This window comes from Carassius auratus, chromosome 34 (genome assembly GCF_003368295.1).
Source record: "Carassius auratus strain Wakin chromosome 34, ASM336829v1, whole genome shotgun sequence".
Lineage (NCBI taxonomy): Eukaryota > Metazoa > Chordata > Actinopteri > Cypriniformes > Cyprinidae > Carassius > Carassius auratus.
The window spans coordinates 15,783,391-15,806,852 of NC_039276.1; the positions used below are offsets into that span (position 1 = coordinate 15,783,391).

At 35.7% G+C, this 23,462-nt stretch overlaps 1 protein-coding gene across 1 annotated transcript in view; it reads left to right on the forward strand.

Annotated features, from left to right (window-relative positions):
- The window catches only part of LOC113053821 (contactin-associated protein-like 5), a 45,105-nt gene that overhangs the window by 9,894 nt on the left and 11,749 nt on the right, over positions 1-23,462 (forward strand). Inside the window, exons 4-13 of the mRNA XM_026219059.1 lie at positions 3,271-3,418; positions 6,416-6,619; positions 6,816-7,000; positions 8,628-8,771; positions 10,205-10,478; positions 12,515-12,658; positions 13,898-14,069; positions 20,557-20,663; positions 21,101-21,220; positions 22,053-22,253. Coding sequence (XP_026074844.1) covers positions 3,271-3,418; positions 6,416-6,619; positions 6,816-7,000; positions 8,628-8,771; positions 10,205-10,478; positions 12,515-12,658; positions 13,898-14,069; positions 20,557-20,663; positions 21,101-21,220; positions 22,053-22,253 — 1,699 coding nt within the window. The remainder of the gene's footprint in view (positions 1-3,270; positions 3,419-6,415; positions 6,620-6,815; positions 7,001-8,627; positions 8,772-10,204; positions 10,479-12,514; positions 12,659-13,897; positions 14,070-20,556; positions 20,664-21,100; positions 21,221-22,052; positions 22,254-23,462) is intronic.

A 23,462-nucleotide genomic window follows, 5' to 3' on the forward strand; every position in this document is an offset into this window, starting at 1 on the left:
ACTTAATTTTTGAAACTTTGTCCATGTTTAGCATGGGAATCCAACTCTTTAACAGTGTAAAAAACTCAGTATGCATGAAATAGCATTTCACCCCCCCCCCCCCACCCTCCCCACCCCTTAACAGTTTACAGTATTCACAGTGTGAACAAAATGATCGATTTTTATCTATGCTAAAAATCATTAGGATATTAATTAAAGATCACGTATGTGAGGAGCTATTTGTTATATGGTTCCTGTGGCTCAGTGGTAGGTTGTTCTGTTAGCAGCGCAAAAGGTCATGATTTCAATTCCCAGGGGACACAAAAAACTGATGAAAAAAAATGTATAACCTGAATGCACTTTAAGTTGCTTTAGATAAAAGCGTCTGCTAAATGTAATATAGTTATACTGAAAATATTAGTATTTCAGTTTGAACTAGTGCATTCATTTTAGTTTACAGAAATTATGCATTTTACAAACAATATTGACTTTTAAAGACTTTTAAAGAATTTATGTTCAATGCTTTTGTATGCAGCAATAAAATAATCTTAATTTCAGAACTTCTCTGCAAAGATATGCTAATAATAGGGAATATTTGTTTAATTAATCAGCATATTATGTAATTATGTATTAGATTTTTAATTGATTGACAGACGTAAATAACACTATTTTGCTTGTCAGTATATCTTCTTATGGTTCTCAAGCACAAATCACATGACATTGATAATGGGTATTTAAATCAACCCATTTCTTTCTATGTCCCTCTTTCTCACCCTCCATCTCTCCTCCGTACCTCTCAGGTCTCACTTTACACAGAGGCTTGAGCAGCCCCATAGCAAATCAATAGATGGACCAGTGGTTTGTTAGATTAGCTTCCTTAAAGCATGAGCCTGGTGGCCCATTTGGGTGCCATAAAATATAACTAATGTAAAAGTCTGTGGTGCATTCAGCAATAGCTGGCAAGAATTAGAATCGCAGAAGTGTGTTTGCTAAAAATCACCTAGTGCGTGAGTTTTCACTTCTCTCTGACAATGATGAAATCATCACTTGCCAGGCCTTTGGATCTCTTTAGATATTTTATCTGTTTTCTGCTTCACTGAATGACTGTAAATAAAGCATGTATGACGTCTCCTAGTGCAGGCAATGCAGAGAGGGAAGGAAGAGACTTCTTGTCTGTCGTCTGGGGACAGTTTTGCTGTCTTAGCTCTCATTTAAAGATGGTCACAGAGGCACCGAGGTGCTGTCTATTTCTGACACCCTCGGGCCCTTGCTTCTCCAGGGACAGAGTGCAATTCATGCTTAGAGTAGGTCAGTGGAAGCTTGATTCAACACTTGGGCAATGAAGAAAACGATTTCTGTTGATACAAAGTTGTAAAACATTCATGATGTGTTATTTTAAAATTATACTATCGAATCCCAAAATATTTTATTTTATTTAAAAAGTTTTTAATAGTTTTAGTTTTTTAGTTATACAACTTTGGTTTGCTATTTGAATGAATTGTCTCCAGTCTTTTATAAGAGACATGGCATGCACCGACAAGCGTTTTCCTGTCAGATAACAAATACAAAACACACCTCAATTGAGCTCATCTTGTGTTGGCTCCTCTTTCTGATGTGAATTCACGCTGGTTTTAGGGAAGCGATGACTGGTGAATCACAGGAGGATTTAACAGTTGCAGACGTAACAGGGCTGATGAAAGGGTCCATGGAGAGTCCGTGATAACGCCAGCAGTTCACAGGGGCTTAATGAAGGAGGATGAGGTCTAGCAGGAGTCCATAGGAATAGAGTTAATGAAGTGTAGAGAGGAGCTGTTTACGTGGACAGCCTGCAACCGGGGCATCTCCCTGGATCCGATGGGAGCTCCGCTGTGCCCTTGGGCTGAGGTGAGCTGAAAGGTAATTGGATGGATGTATTGTTGTTTTCTTTTTTTCCCTCTCAGAGGTGGAAAGAGAGAGAGGAAGAAGCAGTCAGGGACAGGATGTTGCCGTCACTGAGTGCTCAAATTTGAGTGTCAGTGGAAAGCTGTTGATGTAATAACAATGTGCTCATGTTGGTATTGATGTTTTTAATAATGAAAAAAAAAACCTAAACTGCTTTACAAAAGGAAGTAAATGCATCATAAGAAACTATAGAACTGATTTGATATGAAAATATTGATTATCAGTGCAAAAAAAAAAATTTTTTAAATACATAAATGAGATTAAAACAACTAGATATAAAGTAAAATTAAAAACACAGAGAAACACCTCACCGCCCCCCCCCCCCCATAAAAGGAAAGAAAAAAGAAAATTCTGTCATCACTTTGAAAACCACCTTTGCATTTTACAAAAATGTCTAGCTGATATTTACTCTCACAATGAAAATATATGTGTGCACAGAAAAAAAAGGACTATTCCTTTAAGGGTGTAATCGTTAAAGTAGGTCTTCAACAAACTCCAATGCATTGCTCTTGCTTATTTACAAATGTGTTATCCTTAGTACTTTTGGTTAGCACGGTCCTTCTTCTTCCAAGTATGTCTGCTGGCAAAACAAAACAAATGTCAGATTGTTGTTTTTGCTAGCATCATAACAGCATTTCTGGGCTGTGAGTGGCTCACCAGGGGAGGTGATAATAATGTTGCTGTTACTTATCTCAAAGGAACATGGACAAGTCTATCTTTGAAAAGAGTTGATGTTTTCTTTTTGTGATTCATCCCTAACCATGTGGCGTTTTGGCCATCGGTTCTCATGTTCCATGCAAGTCTCAACTGTGAAGTGACTCGGATGCAATTTACTGTCAGATTATGAATGCTAGCAGATGAAAATGAGTTAACATTTACATAAACTGTCATGACCTTCAAAACAAATACTGCTCTTTGCATTCAACTGGATTGGCGTATTCTTAAATAGCATTCCATCTGCACAAAATGTCTGATCAACAGGAATGTTTTAAAATATTATAGGGCACTTTCCAAAAATTTGGTGTAAAATAAGACTTGAAAATGTGATTTTACTTGGTAGTTTTTGTCAATTGTTTATTTGAAACCCCTGGTTTGTGGGATTTGTTGTCTAATAACAATAAAAAATAAAAAAATAAATGGCCTGATAATTAATAATGATCATAATGAATTAAAAAAATAATAATTTTTAAAATAATTAGCCTTATTACCTTTAATAATCACATTGTACCTATTACTTCTCACAAGAAAAACATGGATTTGTGCCCCTGATGCTTCAGAGAACTACTGAGACAACAAAGTGTGCCATATTCATGAAAGGTGAAAACCATTTTCTTTTTTGTGTGTTTGCAGAGGTTGGTGGGTAACGTGAATCCAGACAGTGTGGTCCACCATAAACTCAGCCAGTCTATCAGAACCCGGTTCCTCCGCTTTGTTCCTCTGGATTGGAGCCCCAGTGGTCGGGTGGGCCTTAGATTGGCTGTGTATGGCTGTGCTTACCGTGAGTGAGAGTATTTCATGATTAAAACATAATATTACAAATGTCAAGCAGGCATTTTACTTTCTGAGATATAACAGTTACATGTCTTGCATTTATTTTTTAGTGAAAAGCACTATTTCTGTGATCAGCTTTACAGTTGAAGTTCAGATGTACACAAAAAGGTGTTGATTTTCACTCAGAAATTGCTAGTATATGTCACAATTAATTACTAAGAAACAGTGAGAAATGCACTGAATTAAACATTCAATTTAAGTAGAAAAGTTGAAAAGCTGAAATAGCGTTTTCATGTAAAACATACTCCAATATTTTTCGTGGTTGCACTTTAGGGACCAATTCTCACTATTACCTAACTAGTTGCTTGTTAGCATGCATATTACTAGCATATTGACTGTGTTTCCCCCTTTTATTAAGTACATATTAATGCCTTATCCTCCATGATCAAATTCATGTTCCCTTAATCCTACCCAGTACCTAAAATTTTACAACTACCGTATTTACTATTAATAAGCAGTAATAAGGAGTTTATTGAGACAAAAGTAATAGATAATAGTTATATTAATTGTGAGAATAGGACCTTAAAATAAAGTTTGTTTTATTTATACCACTGAAAAATATTTTTTTACACTGTAGATTTTCATATTATGCAGTTAACATGTTTTTTATCATTCCATGAGAGATCTGTAAGAACAGTAAAGAAAAGAAAAGAAAAGAAAAGTTGCAAAGAGTTGCATAAGAAGGATTACAGAAACCTCCTACAGTAGATCCAATAACAGTTCACAGAGCACATTTCCACAGTCTTGGTAACAGGGACAATAAAATACTTGTGACCCAGTATGTAAGGTGATAACATTACCCATAATTCTTGCTGCTGATCTTCACATGCCCTCTGTCCTTTGTCCTTTTCTAGTCACATAGCATTGACACAGATAATTCATTGCATGACAGGAGCAGTTTTCCTTTAAATGAAGGTCGTTTGATGACTTTCTTTGATGATACTTTTCAAAAACTGAACAAAGATGTCCAAATATCATACACTTATTACACGCCTGTGTTAGCTAGGGGGGGAAAAAAGTCCCTTTAATAATATCAAAATCCTTAAAATGGATCAGTTGTTGAATTACAAAGCATTTATAGAACAGTCCCTCAGTTTGCGCCTTCATTATTCTGTGGCATGATCCATGTATTAAACCCGAATGAATGTGTGCTTTGCAGATAAATGCTGCATGAAGAATTTCATTTCAGATGTCTGTCCTAATCTACCACAGGCACTTAAAGAATTCACATGCAAATCGCATGACAAATCTGAACCAGTTTTTATATGATGAATCTATAAGCACTGACTAACATAAACTGGATCTTGAGTGCCGAAAATAACCTTGAAAGAAGAGCATAAATGCTATTTTAATTATATATGATTTGATGGCTAGTCCTCACTGGTAGTGCGGTGATTGCACCTAACACCTCAGACTGAACCACATATCACATAATAAGCAAAATACTAATACTAATCAGCCAACTGCTGTGACATTTGAGAACTCAAGCTGAACCTGAGAATGGCGCAATACTAGATAAGTGCCATTATCACGACTGCAAGATTGCTATGCCCACACTACGTCCCTCATAGCTCACAGCATCCGCATTTGACCAAACAGAGCAGTTGCTTATTATCATCAAAAATAGGTCATTATTCAATGCTGGAATATATGCAGGCTTTTCTGCTTTGCTTCACTAGACCGAAAAAGGAGAAAAACTCCTTCTTTCATTCATTTTTCGGTAGGCTTTAGGGTTTTACATCATTATGAGTGCCAGCATACAGTAATGAACTGGAACACCAATAAAGAGATTTCTGCAAAACAACTCCGGAGACATGCATGAGAGTTTGTGTTCTTGATCCTAAATATATTTAGACTGTTTTGGTTTATCTAAAGCCACATTTTGAAGGACAACAAAGTAAAATGTTTAAACTTTTGTCTTGGGACACTGGGTCACACTGGCTCCATTGCTCAAATGGGTAATAAGGAATTGAGACTTAATAATGCTACTGTATAAGATGATCTTTATAGTTCATTCGTCATTTCGCCAGAATTTAATATAGAATTGAGGATGGGCAGCAGCTGCTCTCATGACGTTATGTCATTCAGATACTAGATTTAAACATTAGTGAAATGTGTGATTCAATAAATATGTGCTGTGAGCTTATGAGCCCCATTAACCTCAATGGAGAACTGTACTGATATCTACAGAGATTCCAGTCATTTTATGATGGCCTCCAATTATACGTAGCTCAGTTAGAACTCCAGTTTAAAGCTGAAATATGCTACACAACTTCTGAATGGATTTTTGTACCAGTTTGCATTCTGGACAAGTCGAGATTTGCCTAAACATTTTTGGAAGTCAAGAGTCGACAGATTTCACAAAAAAACTGCGTAGTGTATGATGGGCACAGTTTTTGCTTAAGACTATGATTTTATCCAGTAGATCAGACATGTTTGATATTTCAGCCTATTTTAAAAAATAATTTTTCTTATGTTTCATGCATCTCCCAGCAACCAAGCACATTTTATCATGAATCTGTTGTATTCAAATGGCATGAAAGTCTAGTAGTGTGCAATCCTGATTTAATTTGTGTATTATGTCCTTTTTTTACTTTACAAAATCAGCCAATTTAAGATGACTGACGTTTTAAACATTTTTCATATTTCAAAATTTGGGGAGTTAATTCTAGCCTTGGGTTTCATAAATTACTTTTTCCTGTTATACTTGATTGTGAATTTGTATTGTCAGTTTGTAAATATGTTGTTTCCTAAAATTTTCCCAACAACAAATTCAAGGCACCTGCAAATCATGATTTTTATTATTGTAAGAAATATGAAATAACTCTCCAATTATTCTGCTATTCTTTGTAGCATTATTTTTATTTTTATTTATTTTTTTAATTTTGAGTGAAATGGAAATATCTTCAGCAGGTGTTTCACAGAAAATCTCATGTGCTTATAGGATCGTATGTGGCTGATTTTGATGGCAGAAGCTCTTTGCTCTACCGATTCAACCAGAAGTCTATGAGCACAGTGAAAGATGTTATATCGTTGCGATTTAAGAGTCGACAGGCAGAAGGTGTTTTACTGCATGGGGAAGGCCAGCGAGGAGATTATATCACTCTGGAGCTTCATCGTGGCAGACTGGCCTTGCATCTAAACCTGGGTGAGTTACAGTACTGGGGGAAGTTAGCAGCTTCAAAGGTTTAAAGTATTCATTATTTAACCGAAGTTACTTTGGAATGGAGACAGACCATTGATGGAATTCATAGTCTATTATTAAAGAAAATATTAATACATGCTAATGAATATATGTTGTGCTAGTAGCATATGACTCATGAGATACCTCTTCTGACTGGCAGATGACAGCAGGGTGAGATCCAGCAATGCTCGTATGGTGGTCACTCTAGGAAGTCTCTTGGATGATCTGCACTGGCACTCTGTTCTGATCGAACGCTTTAACAAGCAGGTCAACTTCACTTTGGACAGACACACTCAGCACTTCAGGACCAAGGGTGATGGAGACTCTCTAGAGGTCGACTATGAGGTTGGTTTCTGGGATCCTGTAATTTTCTCTTTTTTTAAATGACTTTGAGGTGGCAGACTTTATACCTGTGGAATTTGATTTGTCTGATGGAGACACAGTTGTATGCAGCTGAAAGTTGGCCTTTTAAATGGTCTGTAGTCCTTGAGATAAATAAAATAAAATAAAATGTTAAGTGTGTCATGATCCTTCAGAAATTATTCTGATATGTGGATTTAATGCTCATAATAACTCCTCTTGACTTTTTTTATCACTAACTATGTTTAAAACAGTTGTACTGCTTAATCCATTCTATATTTTTTCCGTATTCTTTGATAAATGAAACATGAAGAACATAACTGAATTCATTTGAAATAGTAAAGAAATGTTAAATGTTTCAAAAGAATTCTGTCACTTTTTCTAAATTGAATACATCCTTGCTGAATAAAAGTTAATCAATTTCTTTTAAAAACATATTACTTACCCTAAACATGTGAGAGTTTTTGTAAATCAAACATGCGGATATAAAATTGAATTAAATTGAATGGCCAATGTCCAATCATAATTAATTAATTGAACGCCTTTTGAATAGGGCTATATATATATATATATATATATATATATATATATATATATATATATATATATATATATATATATATATATATATATATATATATATATGCATGATTCTCTTCATTACACAGTTTTAGTGTTCGTGGGGGATAGGAAAAGTAAGTACTATATTTTAAAGACCCATGAGACGCTGAATTTCAAAACCACACACACACACACACAAAAATGCATTATTGATAACTGAGGGGAAATTTCGACTTCATAAATGCACTGTGATGGAGTATCTTCCTCCCCTCGGCTACCATGAGACGATGACCGCCTGGCCACAGACTGACCTCTATTTGCCACAGCAGCAAGGACTCCGTTGCCTTGTCAAGCTTCCTAATTTCATAATCATCTTGTTCAAGCCCCAGTGATCCTACTGTTTTTGAATGGAAACTTACTTGTGTCTTCTTTATAAAAGCACATGACTGGACTAGATATTCCCAGTGTCTTTTCAAAGAAAGTTTTGTGGACAGATGTGCTGTGTAGAAAGCAAATTTTTGCAAAATAATTAATAAAAATGTTCCAAGAAAGAAAAACATTCAAAATAGTTTGAAACTGCCCTGTGGCTGTGCTGCACAACAGAGCAATTGATGGAAAAATTAATTCTGGACTGTGTCCATAAATTGTATACAACCATGTCAGATTCTCCATACGTTGAGATGGAGCTTAACATAAAAAGAGGCTCAAACAGCGTAACAATGATCCTTCACGGAATCTACAACTAAATGGCTGAGTTTGAAGAAATTTCATATTTGGAAAAGCCAAGTCAAGTCCTGACCTTATACCCATTGAAATGTTGTGGCATGATCTTAAACAAACCATGCAAGACAGCCCAGAATACCAAAGACAAAGGCATTTTGTTTAACATAACGGTGTGCTAAGCTAGTCTCAATACAATGTTCAGAAGCAGTGTTTAATTTTATGGGAGCCTGATAGATAGAAATACAAAGCAAGCACATTTGATATAGATTTTTTTTATGATTATATATGTTTAAAATGAGATATGTGTTTTATTCATTCTCTAAATCAGCTAAGCTTTGGCGGGATCCCACTGCCAGGTAAACCAGGAACTTTCATTCGACGTAACTTTCATGGCTGCATGGAGAACCTCTACTACAATGGAGTGAATGTCATCGACCTAGCGAAACGGAGAAAACCTCAAATATACAGTGTGGTAAGCAGTTGGTTTATTATGAGAAGTGGGTTCTGAACTTGTGATGTTGTGATCCTCTCACTCAAATGCTGTATGTACAGTATTATAACATGTTCAAACATATTATTACTTCTGCCATTCCGGTATCAGCAGGAAACTTTAAAGGTGTGCACAAACTGTGCCGAGATTCACACATTAGCTTTTTTTTAATTTTTATTTCTTTTCTCAGCAATTTCACAAATCATAATTGTCTGTCTCATTTGAGTTATATGTATATTTCCCTAAATCAAAATGACAAGACAACCACGACTCAATCACTTCATAGGAGGGATGACTGGCATTCGGTCTAGCTCTGTAAAATAGCTGTCAGGCCTCAGTTCAGCAGACCGGTGTCTGTACAGCCCTGTGGCACAGGAGATGTGGCACAGGGATCAATGAGGTGTTCACCTCACACTGCAGTAACCTTTTCACGCCTACGTGAGCTTCTGTCCTGCGGATGTGCTCTCTGTGCTTCTGTTGCTCTCCGTGGAGCTGTGCTGGTGACATTTATTCAGCCCGCCTTCTGCCTTTGTGAGTTTAGCCTATTTGGCTCTTAGCCTCTCCAGTTCTCTTGTAACCCTTCAGCTTGTTTCTACTTTTCCTCTTTTTTATTCTTTGACATAATTTCCTGTGCTACCAGCTTTCTCATTGCATCTCGTTGCATACTCTTATTTTTAGTAAGGTTTTCAACTGCAGTTTATATGTACAATGACTTGAATATATATTTTCTATGATGAGCCTGTTTTAATAACTGTACATGATTTAAATTCATTGTAATTTATTTTTAAAGTAATGTTTATTGTAATTGTATTGTAACAAGTGCATAATTACAACAATTTAAATATTTGAACAATACTTGCTTTTCTGCTCATGAATAAATTAATAGTAAAACTGCAATGAAATTTACAGTGAAGCATTATACATAAATATATAGACTAACATGTATTCAAGATGAAAAGAAAAATGGGTTGCACTTTATTTTATAGTACGTGTACTAACATGTACTTATAGTGTACATACAGTGTATTTATCCAAGAAAGTTCTGGTAACACAAGGTAACTACATGGGGTAGGGTTAGGTTTAGGGGTAGGTTCAGAGTTAGTACCTAGTTATTACATAGTTATTGTAATTACTATAATAAGTACATAGTATGTACATGAGGAACAGGACTGTGAAATAAAGTGCTACCGAAAAATGTTATTACATTTTACATGATAATTACACAAAACCATCAAATACAAATTCTAAGTAGAAGTAGTGAGTTTTTAAGAATGTAGCACATTTTAAACAGTTAATTATTTTTATTTATTTTTATTATTTTTTTTAAGAGATATGCATTTCTTTATTGTGATCGCCATCTGGTCATTTCCTGCTTGCATGTAAGCCGATGCATTGGCGTTCTCCTTCTCTCACAGGGCAACGTGACATTTTCCTGCTCTGAACCACAGCTGGTGGCCGCCACATTTCAGAGCTCCAGCAGCAGCTTTCTGTTGCTGCCAGCACCTGCACCGATCCTGGAGGACCTTTCAGTGGGCCTGCAGTTTCGCACATGGAACCCTGATGGCCTGCTGCTGTCCAGTCCACTGATCTCTGGTCAGGAACCCCGTTACCTGATTTTGCAGATCAGCAGTGGGCGCCTCCATCTCACACACCAGACATCAGCGCTGAAGATGTCAGAAGTGTCAGCTGGTGAGGAGACCCTTTCTGATATTCAGTAGCTTGACTTTAAATGCCAGTTGTCTCAAATATACAGTTCAGATAGTTGCACTGGGGGTGATTGGTGAACAAACCCTGCTGAAGAACCATGTTAAACCAGTCTAGGTTTGTTTGCTGGTCTTATTCGGTTTCCCCAACTTGGGAGTGTTTCCCAAAAGCATTGTTAACCAACTATGGTTCCAAGTCCAGTCATAAGCAACATAAGCAAGTTCAGTGATTCAGTGTATAGTTCTATTAGTTCTATTATCTTGTGTGGTTGAAGTACATCTCTTAACCAGTGGGAAGAATATAGTTTTTGGTTAGTAAGACATAAACCTAAATAGACCATGCTCATGCCATAAAATTCTTGCAATTTTGGAAAACAGTCATGACAAGCTAGGTAATTTCTCCAACATAGCATTGTACTATGGTACAATGTATAAAATATACATGACAGTAACACAAAAAAAGATTTATAAATAATAATACAATAAATAAGCTTTCAGTTTATGTATGGTTTGTTAGGATTAGACAATATTTTGCCAGATAAAACTATTTGAATATCTGGAAAATCACCTTTGTCCAAATGAAGATCTTAGCAATGCATATTACTAATCAAAAATTAAGTTTTGATATATTTACATTAGACAATTTACAAAATATCTTCATGGAACATGTTCTTTACTTAATATCCTAATGATTTTTGGCATAAAAGAAAAATCCATAATCTTGACCCATACAATGTTTTTTGGCTATTTATGAAAATATACCCCAGCGACTTAAGACTGATTTTGTGGTCCAGTGTCACATTTATCGGCGGACGATTGCCCCAACTTCCATTCATTCAAAATCAGGGGAACTGAGTATCTGCTCACACACAAACTGAGTAAAAACAGTGGTCAACAAACCCAGTCACTTTTGTTGCTCGTGTAGTAAAGTAATTCAAATGGCATATAGTCTTTTTGACATTCATTCTTTAGCTCAACAATTTAACATGGATCAGGCAAGTTATAAAAGGTATAAAACTCTAGCCACTGAAATGACTGCTTTGAAGGAGTCTAATTGGAAATGCTGCTCAGTTTCAGCAATTATGTGCACATAGCTATCAAGGGTATAAACGTCTGTCTTTTTCAGCTCAGCCAGCCTGGCAATGCAAAAACTTCCTATTACTTACACAGCACAGAATTGCTTTTTATCCAGTCCTCTTTCACACCACTAAGATGTGAGCATAACAAAAGCATTTGTATAAAAGTCAGCACTTACAGCTTATCTTGTCACCCACAAATGCAATAATGGCATTTTTTATTTTTTGTTCAGCATTCTGGACAAAAGATGAAAGGAAACATACATGCTGGTCTAAACAAGATTAGTGTCTCAGACAGACAGTTGTGTGTTTCAGTCTAGTGAGGAAACCTGATGTTCGACAACAATCGACATGCAGCAGGGGGAAGGAGGGCACTCTCTGTTGTGCAGGGCCAGTCTGTGTTAGAGCGGTTGTTTTATCCTACCTGAAACCAATAGTTTTGGGTCTAACTCATGTCATAGAAGTGTTGGCTGAGATAGAGAGTGTTGTAATTACCGGAGCAGAAGAAGTGAAGCGCTTGAGCTCAAACTACAAACAGATGGCTGGCACTGGGGAGACTGTAGACACACAGCAGCCGAACACAGCTTGGGTGCCCTTCACATGTAATGGCCAGAATTAATTAAATCAAACCTCAAAGAGAATTTTTCCTTTGGGGACAGGGGTAGAGGAGGGCAGTTTTGGGGGGATTTTTTGCCAGGAGATTTGGGGTTTTTGGCACTATGTGCCAGAAATAGAAACAGTTTTCTGTTTCATCATGGCTTTGAATTGTGTGAGATTTGATGGTCCACATGATGATTGTTGTCTTGGGTGACTTTACAGTATGTGTGCAGTTTGTTTAAGATCATAATAAGGTTTATATGACCATATCTTTCTGTTTGTTGCACTAAAATGTGTTTAATGTTCATATATGTTTATTTAAACAGTATGTGGCATTTTTGATTGACAGGTCAGAGGGTGAATGATGGTTTGTGGCATTCTGTGAGTCTCAACACTAGAGGTCTTCAGATCATCATGATCCTGGACAGTGAGCCTGCCTCCACCATCCAGCTCAAGAGCTACTTGCAACCAAAAGACAAACACTATTTTGGAGGTAAAATAAAGCGCAAGTATTTTCTGAAAGGACTAAAAGATAATTTCAGTTACAGTTGGGGTCAGATTAGCTATTTGTGGGCAGTTGTGGCCTAATGGTTAGAGAGTCTGACTTCAAACCCAAAGTGCCGGCAGGGATTTAAGGTTGGGGGAGTGAATGACCACCGCTCTCTTCCACCCTCAATACCACGACTGAGGTGAGACCCTTGAGCAAAGCACTGAAACCCCAACTGCTCCCCAGGTGCTATAGAAATGGTGTATAGCTCATGGTGTGTGTTCACGGTGTGTGTGTTTTCACTACTCAGTGTGTACTTGCAGGGCATAAATGCACAATTTCTGAGTTTGGGACACCATACTTGACTACACCTCACTTCACTTTCACTCGCATTTTTGCATTCAAAACTTTGAGTATGCAACTCTGTTGTTCAGTTGCCACTTATTAACAAAATATAAAAGATCACAAAGTTAATATTTAAAATAAAATACAATATATAATATAAATCAGCCTGTACTATACCATGATAGTATTTATTGATATTTTAGCTTTTATTTTTATACTTTCAGTTTTTATTTTAAGTTGGTTTCAAATTTTAGTAATTTTGTTATGAGCTTTTGCCAGTTATATCAAACATTGTTATTATTATTTTTTATTTTTTTTATTTACAATTATTGTATTTCAGTTTTAGTTTTAATATTTTTTTACTTTTATTATTTCAGTTAGTTGCCAAGGAAGCATTTTTAATTTATATTTTATTTGGATATTTATATGTATTAAAAAAAAAGTTGTTATATTCTATTTCAGCTTTATTTCAATTAAAATCAGACTATTTATAAAATACTAAATAGTTTTATGTTTAGTTAATAATAACACTGGTAAGAGCTAATAGTAAACTCAATAATAGTAAATTAAATGTATGTAATGTATACAGTACAATATTAAATACTATATGTACAAATCTATAATAGCAATGCTCACAATGGCCACGTTTTTATATATATTGATATATATTATTTTATTTTATTTATTTTCTGTAATTTGTTGATTGATATTTGTCAATTAAGCAACAGAACATAATGTGCTGGAGGCCTTCAAAGTAAAATTTATAACATATAAATTACATGTTTTGTTTGTGTGAGTGTGTGTGTTAGTTTGATCTTTGAAACACTTTTTTTCTCAACATTTTATTGTTTTTATAACATCCATATCTACAGTCAGGTGTATTTTCATCAATTCTTTCAGGATGTCCTGTATCCCAGAACGACTCTAGCTGCCTGAATCCCACGATGGCCTTTCAAGGCTGCGTCCGGCTCATCCGTGTCAACAACCAACCTGTTGATCTTCTCTCAGTCCAGCAAGGTCATCTAGGAAGCTACGATCAGCTACAGTTTGACTTGTGTGGCATTCGTGACAGGTGCGGTTTTCCTCATTGAGCTGAATATATGCCTGATCCATATTTCTGTTGCTGTTTTACATTTTGCTACCACAAAAATATTGACTGGATTTTATTTTATTTATGACACCTTAGAAACTTAAAAATGTCAGAGCTGTTCTTTGTCATTAAGGCCCCAGGTCGAGCTGGCTGAGCTGGACTATCAGCAGAGCCCTAATTAGAACTGGAGAAAGTTCATTTGTACTTTAATTTAGGTTTGCGGCCAACTAACAAGCTCAGTGCTTTATTTTGTATTTCTCCTCATTAGCACATACTGGAATCAGAGGCCTCGTCGACCCAGAACTGCACGACCCCTGCTATCCCCTAGGTCTAAATTAATATAAATATAATATAAATTATATTTTGAAGGTGTCAAATTAATCAATTTAAAGTTTCCTTTTAGTTTTTGTATTGTTTGTAGCACAGTTAAGATATTCCTCCATTTACAATGCATTGGATAGCTGGCCAATCAGAGCACACCTCACTTTTCAGAACGATGAGCTTTGTAAAAATCGTCGTGTTTCAGAAAAGCGTATAGAGGAGCAACAATAATGTACAGTGTGTGGAAAATAATGTGTTTTTGAACCATAAACTGCATGAACACATTTCATTACAACAAATACACAAATACACATAATGTTCTTTTTAGCAACGTCATATGGCCCTTTAAGGAAGAGAGATTTCTACTCTTGTCTCCTTATTTACTCTCTTTTGAGTAAATAAGATAAACGCCAATGATGGGTAATGATATCTTGTTATAATTACCAGTTATACATCTGTTGGAAAATAAGAGGATGTACACTATTGTTAACAAGTTTTTTTGTTTGTTTGTTGATCATTATGAAAGAAGTCTCTTATGCTCACCAAGGCTGCATTCATTTGAACAAAAATACAGTAAAACAGTAATACTATGAAATATTCTTACAATTTAAAATAACTTTAAAATAAAAAAAATATGTATATTCTAAATTTCTATTATAACAAAGTATTTTAAAAGGCATTGGTAATACATGATCAGTGTTAATTATCAGTTATTTTTGTATTGCATTTTATTTATTTACATGTTTTAACATGTTTTATGTGTCCTCGCTGAATAAAGGCATTTCATTATTAAAAAAAATGTATTGACCTCACACTTCTGAACTGTAGTGTCAACTGTAGTGTTACCTACAATATTCATTATAATTATTCTAAAAGATTCTTAAACCTAAGTTATTTTAAAAATCTAATTGCTGAATAAAGGAATAGTTCACCCAACAATTAAACGATCACAACACACAATAGAACTTGAATTGTTCTGAAAGGATCTGAACTGCAGCCTACATAATTTTCACACAGTTAATGCATTATGGGAAATAAAGAGTTCCTCCACCTTTAACACAAAAAAATATTTATTATATATTATGAAATAAATAAATAAAATATACAAATGTCTGTAGGTGGTGTTTAAAATCCATATGCTGTCTGCATGTTTTGGAATTTTAATTCTACTTCCTTACATTCAAATTGCAGATCTACATACTGTTTGCTACCTCAAGTCAAATTCAGAAACAAGCCTGAAACTATCCTTTAATTCTAGTATATTTTGCACTATTCAGAATCACCCAATTGCTCCACTTTAACTGGCTCACAGTACTTGCTTTTATTCAGTCTCTCAGTGTGTTTTTATTTAGCGGCAGGGACATGTCCCACTGGCTTCTCTGTACAGCGGGATTTTATTAATAGTGAACTTGTATGAACATGACAAGCCCCTCCATCAGTGACAAGTTTAAATCATTCATGAGCAGCTGCCATAGTCTGAGGGACTCCGCTGTGAGCTATGTGACAGTTTTTGTGAGCCTGCCATCAGAGGGCGAATGCTCCCGGCTGCAAGACTGAACCTATCCTCCGTCTCTGTCCCCTCTGTACACAGCCTCAGACTGTGTCTCTGATAATAAAGTGCTAAAATAGCTGACCCCTGGAATGTTTTGCCCACTTTTGGATTTTGGATATTGTCAAAGAGAGCTTAAACATGGAGACAAATTTGTTTTTTTGTCTAGCACTTACATTTTCAAACTTAATGAAGCCTCAGTGGAAGGCTTAGTTTAATGATGTAGTCCTTAGTTTTTCCGAAGTTGGTGACACATGGGAAACAGTTTCAGGTGAGGTATCTGCAAATGAGCTACACGGCTTATCAGAAATAGTTTGGCTATCACATAAAACAGTGTTGAGGAATTACTAACTAAAAGTAACAATATTATAGTTTTGTGTCAGTTATAAATAGTATCAAAGTATTATATGTGTATATATTTATAAAGAACTTTCCTTCCACACCCTTCCTAATACCTCAGTGTCTTCGTAATGTGTAGTTTATTACAGGGGGTTTTATAATAATTTTTAATAATGGGAATAATTTTAATAATTTTATTATACTGACATCAGTTTTTAGAGTTAACAGATATGCTGTATATTTATTATGATTAAAATCAGTAAAGTAAAACTCAGTTACATGTATTTCCATCCATTCACTCCCTAAACCCCTTGTTGTTAGAATGTTGGAGCCTTTTAAAGTTTGTGTGTGGGTGTGTATCTATCTATCTATCTATCTATCTATCTATCTATCTATCTATCTATCTATCTATCTATCTATCTATCTATCTATCTATCTATCTATCTATCTATCTATCTATCTATCTATCTATCTATCTATCTATCTATCTATCTATCTATATAATCTAAAAGAAAAGTCTTTACTGATAAATTACCCATAACTTTTTAACAGCCCATGAACTTCAGTAGAGGGCACTCCACTCAGGACCATTCCACCAGATGTCACTTGGACACTAGCACCTCTCATACTGTTGCACCACACCCGAACTACATTCCCCATGAGTCACTGCATCACAATCACCTTGCCACACCTGCACCTCATTCATCAGCCAATTTCCTTGCCACACCTGCACCTCATTTACACACACATAAAAACAGCACAATCACTCTCACTCACTGCAAAGTCTTGTTTAGCCTGTCTAGCATTTCCGAGCATTTTCCCTTGTGTTAGTTTTCTTATGTCTGATATTGGATTGTGTAACCGACTCTGATTCTCTGTTGCCTGCCCCGATCTCTGCTTGTTACCGTTAATGATTCTGGATATCCCTTACACACCTGACGCCGTTCCTGATTTCTGCCTGTATGATCATTCTCTTAATAAAATTCTGCACATGAATCCAAACGCCTCTGGCTCCTTGTTACACACACACACACACACACACACACACACACACATATATATATATGTATATATATAAATATATATTAGTGGTGGGCATAGATTGATTTTTTTTTAATCTAGATTAATCTCACTGTGATCTTGAAATTAATCTAGATTAATCTAGATTAATCTATATTAAAATGGCTCATTCGAATTCTTCCGAAGGCATTCAGAACATGTGTGTTACTCAAATAAAATTGACAAACAGTAAGTCTTTGAGAAGGGGTTTATCAAGCTAGATGGTGCATTAGAAAAGAAGCTTATCCCGTTTCCAAAATGCATCACAAAGTGCTTGAAAAAGATGTAAACTAATTACACATTGCACAAGGTGCAAACAACCTTACGCCTGTTTCACACCAATGTTTAAGTTTTTTTCAAGTATGTAGGTGTCAAGGTACAGAAAGCAAATAATTAAACGTAAAATAGCACTGGATAGTCTTCAATGTAAAAATTAAATATACAATCAAACCTACATTTATTCAGACACATTCAACATTTCTCACATTATTACAGTTTTGCTATATATATCAAAAATTATATCTGGTGTCTGAATAACTTTTGGTTTGACTGTTAAAACTACAAAGTAATTCAGTCAAGAGCAGTGAGTGATTTTCATTTTAATTTTCTTGGATTAACATTACAGCAGCCAGTCGCTAATTTAGGTGCGGTCACTTTAAGAGACGATGAACGCATCCAATAAAATACACATCCCATTCTTTCCCTCAACTGTTTTCTTTCAATTAAAGGGGGGGTGAAATGCTCGTTTTCACTCAATATCCTGTTAATCTTGAGTACCTATAGAGTAGTACTGCATCCTTCATAACTCCAAAAAGTCTTTAGTTTTATTATATTCATAAGAGAAAGATAGTCATTCGGATTCGGAGCTAAAGAATCACGAGCGCCAGTAGGCTTTTGCGTTGAGAGCGTTTGGAAGCTGACATTACCTTGAGGAAAAAACCATCACCCAAAACAAACCATGCATAACAGTCAGATTCAGCCGTTTATTTATGATCCAGAATCAGATCCCGAGGCTGAAACTGAATGAGAGCAGCAGCAGCAACGACTAGCTCCGAGCGGGGCTCGAACCCGGGTCTCCGATCGGAGGCGGACGCACTAACAAGGAGGCAGAGATATTTGAAGCAGTTTTACTCACCGCCTGCGGTTCCAACACACGATCGTGACCCTTTTTCGTTGGGATTGCATCATCCTTAAGAAATAAACGATACGCAAATCCGTCGTCAAATTGGGCCTTGTTTGTAAAACAAGCATTTTCGAAATGCAGGGAACAAACACAAACACTTGCGCAACTCCGTTGATGCTCTGTAAACACTGTTCAGCTTTTCCGCGTCTTGTTTTTGGATGCTTTAATGTTTAAATCGACAAGCGGTAAGGTGTAAAAACGTGTGAAAAAGATAAGCTTTTTTGTGATGATGTGCAGCAGTGGCCCGTCAACTGTCCTGAGCATCTTTTTAGGCTCGCCTCAGCCAGTCGGTTATATAAAATATCAAGGTCAAAGGTCATCATAGCTTGCTTAGTATAGACCCAGCTTCCAACCCAACTTTGAGAATAGATTAACGCAACACGTTAACGCTGATAACGGCCCACCACTAATATATATATATATATATATATATATATATATATATATATATACACACACACACACACACACACACACACACACACACACTGTATATACACTTTTTATTTCACAAGGGTATCATCATGTTTGCGGGTCCTTATTGGTGTCAGTTTCAAGATCCCAAAAGAATCTCAATGTTTCTTCTTGATAATAAGGTTATTCATTCTCATTTCACGATTACATTTTGACATATGTGCTAGTTCTCCTTTGATTTATGTCACTATATTACAGTTAGGTCTGTTCTAAATTTTGAATGTTACTGAAGTACTAAAGTGACTGTTATGTGATTTAATAGGACTTATGTGACCAGTTAAAATCACCAATGTAGATCGTTTGTGCATCATTCATTGAAAAAACACACAGTGTGTCCTATTTTTTTCCACGTTACAAACCTTACAACAAATTTTCAGGTCATCGACTTTTACTTTAGACAATGTCCCTTTACCAGAAACCCCGATCACAAACAGCTTTTTATTGCTGCAGAGCAGTTGCACATTGGTTGGCATCATTTTATGGTCCAGCAAAACCTTTTTCCAAGCATGACTAGAAATAGCACAGAGGTAATGAAATCATCACCTGAAACAGTATCCAGCCTGCAGATGACTCTCCCTGTAGTGGTTAATGGTTGTTTGAATGGCCGTATTGTACGTGGAAGCCTCGTAAAGTGGGCTCTTCAGAGACCAGATATGAAAACTGAGCTCTGTGAAATAATAAACAGGCCTAAAAGGCTGGTAATTGTGAAAGTTAAGCAGACAAATTAATGTGCTATTAATCAACACATCTCCAGCAAGCATATCAGTTTTTTGTATGTCTGTGTGTTAGTAGGTTTGGTATTACAGACTTTCCTGCACTGAAGAAATCAAAGGCTCATCTAGCACTGTTACTGAGAAAAACAAATGGATGAAATGAGCTGAAATTTGCTGAATCATCCTAAATCCTAAACATTTTGTATATTAATATACACATATTTCTTCAGTGTTCTATACAGGATTAAGATGACATTTCTTGTTATCCAGTATTACATTAAATGCCTCTGTTGCAAAAGCTTTAGCTTTAGTTTATTTTGTTCGTACATTTGTAAGAGGTTCCCTTTGTTACAGATTATGAACCATCGTGGCTTTGTGCTTTTCATAGAAAAGCAAATAAATTCTTGAAAAGGAAATTATTTTTCTCTGATGCTCCCCTCACACAAATTCACATATTAATTTTACCCTTTCTAAATTAGATCCAGCTGCACTTGATATAAAATGTTCTGTCAAAAGCCCAGTGATTCTCTTGATTTAACAGACTGTTTGATGCCATCTGAGCAGTGTGGCCACATTATCAGTCTATTTCAATGCTAGCAACAGACAATTTAAATGTATGCTGACATACTCATTCAGTCTCAGAAAACTGATTTTGACTTGAGATGGACATGTAGTCGGTTCTCTGTCATCTTAGGGCTTTAATTTAAAATAAACCTATTAGTTGCTGACTTCTGTTTCACATTACTTTGTAATCCTTGGTCAGACTTGGTTTGTTCTCTTTTTTACTGTATATTTGAACTAAATATTTGCATATCTCTTTTTATGTGACAGGTGTCTGTATAATTTCTGTGAGCATGGCAGCCGGTGTTCCCAGACGTGGTCTTCTTTCTCCTGTGATTGCACTGGTACAGGATACAGTGGAGCTACGTGCCATAACTGTAGGTCTGCGCAATGGATTCCTACATTTCAAACCCACTTACTGTACATTTGTTATGTCAGCCGTACACACAAGGGATGGTTATATTTCTAGCACCTTAGTTTTAGACTTTTTAAACTAAATAGTAATTTACATTATTTCACTGCCAAAGTTCCCTTGAATTTACAAAGTTTACGCTTTGAAAACACGCACACAGTATAAAAACCAACATGACATAAAGTGGTTGCATTATGAAATACCTATCAAATTATTAGTTTTTTTCCAGATCTGAGTTTTTTGCTCAATGTCTGTTTTTAACAGGAATCATCTTTACATAATGTTTGTTAAAAGTACAGACATCTAGACAGCACTGTTTCGTACAGATGATCTAAACTAGCCTTGATCTTGTTTGTGAAAGGAGCTTTGATGAAATCTTGTATTCCCTGTTTGTATTTTTAGCCGTCTATGAAGCGTCATGTGAACACTACAGGCTTGCTGGAAGCACTTCTGGATATTTCTCTATAGATCCTGATGGAAGTGGCCCTCTTGATCCTATTCAGGTCTACTGTAATATTACAGGTCAGTTATTTATTTCTGTCCCCAGCTCAAATGTTAGATTTGACCAAACTGTTATCTCTTTCCATTTGCACTGTTTTCAAACTCAGTGATACCACTTTGTTCATTCTTGAAGTGAACTTTAGCCTGCATATTAGTGATTAGATTCAGTGTTTTTGACTGCCACCTTGGACTTGAGAATGCGAGTACAGATTGACGCATCCTGTGTCCGATCTGAATGCATTTCACTGGAGGATAGACGTCAATGTGCTGAATTCAGTACGCTGACTTTTGTGGGGAAACAGCTGATCCCTTTATCGATTGGCATCCTGTCTGCTAATATTCAGTGTGTTTCCCATTAAACATTCGTTTTGGAGTGAGCTATATTTGGTAATTACAACAAACATGGTTTTATAAGAGAAGTCACCAGTAATTTTGTTTTTATTTCTATTTTATTTTACTTTTATGGTTTCCACAAAGAATGATTGACTATTGTGCAACTGAAAGCCATTTGATGATTTAGAATCAGAGTTAATCATAAATAATGTTTAAATCTATAGCGTGATTTTGCAGCGAATCTGGAAAATTTCTGATATTTTTGTTTTGTGGAAGTTCAGAGTGGCCAGTAACTTCATTTATTAGGGAGGGAAGAAGTAATTTTTTGTATTTTATTTCTTTTATTTAATTGTGTTATTTATAGCACTATTCCTTAATTTATGATCATTTTACCTCACTGTATTTGTTGGAAAGACATTCTATCTCCCATTTCTGAAATGGTAAAAACACACTCATTTGTTTTTTGAGCCTTTTACATGTTCTGGAATGTGGGAATAATGCAGAGTATCAAATGTTTCAGGGGACAAAGTGTGGACAGTGGTTCGTCACAACAGCTCGAATGCAGTCAGAGTACGAGGCTCTACACTGCAGAAGCCATATGTGGGATGGTTTAATTATAGTGCCTCATCTGAACAGCTGAAGGCCCTGGTGTCTCTGTCAGAACACTGTGAGCAAAGAATTGCCTACCACTGCAGAAGGTCACGGCTGTTTAACCCCTTGGGTAAGTACTGGCCTTAGCCTCTCAGTCTTTAGTAATGTTTCAATGCTGTAAGAACAATCAATGCTAGATTTACTAGACTGATTTCTTTGCAGGTGCTAATAGCAAAAATATTTTGCTCTTTTTATTTCTTTTGAATTATGATGAATTCTGAAATCAGCGCAAATCAGACATGTCACTTTTGAGGAGTATTTTACATGAAGACATTCTGGTCTGTCAGAGCATCATGACAGTAAATACAATGTTTTAATGAAGTGTGATACTCCTGTAGATAATTTTATTTTGTAGATAATGGAAGGGAGAGAGAGATTTTGAAAAGCTGTTATTTCAGTTTTGGCAGCTCTTGGAGAGAGTCATGTGCAGTTTTCCTCAGTTTATGAAAAATTGATGTAGCTTCGTTTCGCTGAGGTAGATATCATGTCACTGCAGACTATAAACAAGATTATTATTCCCTACACATTTTGTATCATAAAAATTTTTTTTTTTACCTCTCTGTCTCTCTCTTCTGGTCCAGCTGGCTTGAAAGAATAGCATAATTATTTGTTATTGCTTTTTGAAACATAGTTTCCTCTCTGTCCCTCTTGCTATTAAAAGTTTGACATCTTTGTTATAAGTCAGGTAATTAGGCAAATGTCTTGGTCACTTATTTTCATATGAATTAGCACTTTCTAGCATTTTCATAATTGTATGAATTAGGCCAACTCATACAACTATATGAGTTGAACATGCCATGTAAATGAACTTTTTTTTTTTTTTATGGGGCTATGTTGGCAGTTATCAATATTGTTATTATTATTATTATTATTATTATTATTATTATTATTATTATTATTATTATTATTATTGTTGTTGTTGTTATTAATAAGTAATTTCCACACTAGTAAAAAAAAATAATAATAATAATATTTTTTAGATCTTAAAGACTTTTTTGTTTTGTTTTCCATCAGTTGTTTAACACGGATCAGTATGCGTTAAATTATTATTAGAGCTGTTGTCTAGTTTGACAGAGTGTTTTCCTTTCAATTTAGAGGTGAGAGTAAATAATTATCATGGCATCACATAAAGTGTAAAGTCTCTCACTCACTCACTTACAGTCAGAAGCCAGGTCTTTAGAAATACAAAGGATTTGATCAAATGCTGAAATTTGAAAGAAAAATGCCGAATGTAGTGTTAATTTAAGCTGCAGACTTCTTGTGGTTCATCAGCTAGCAG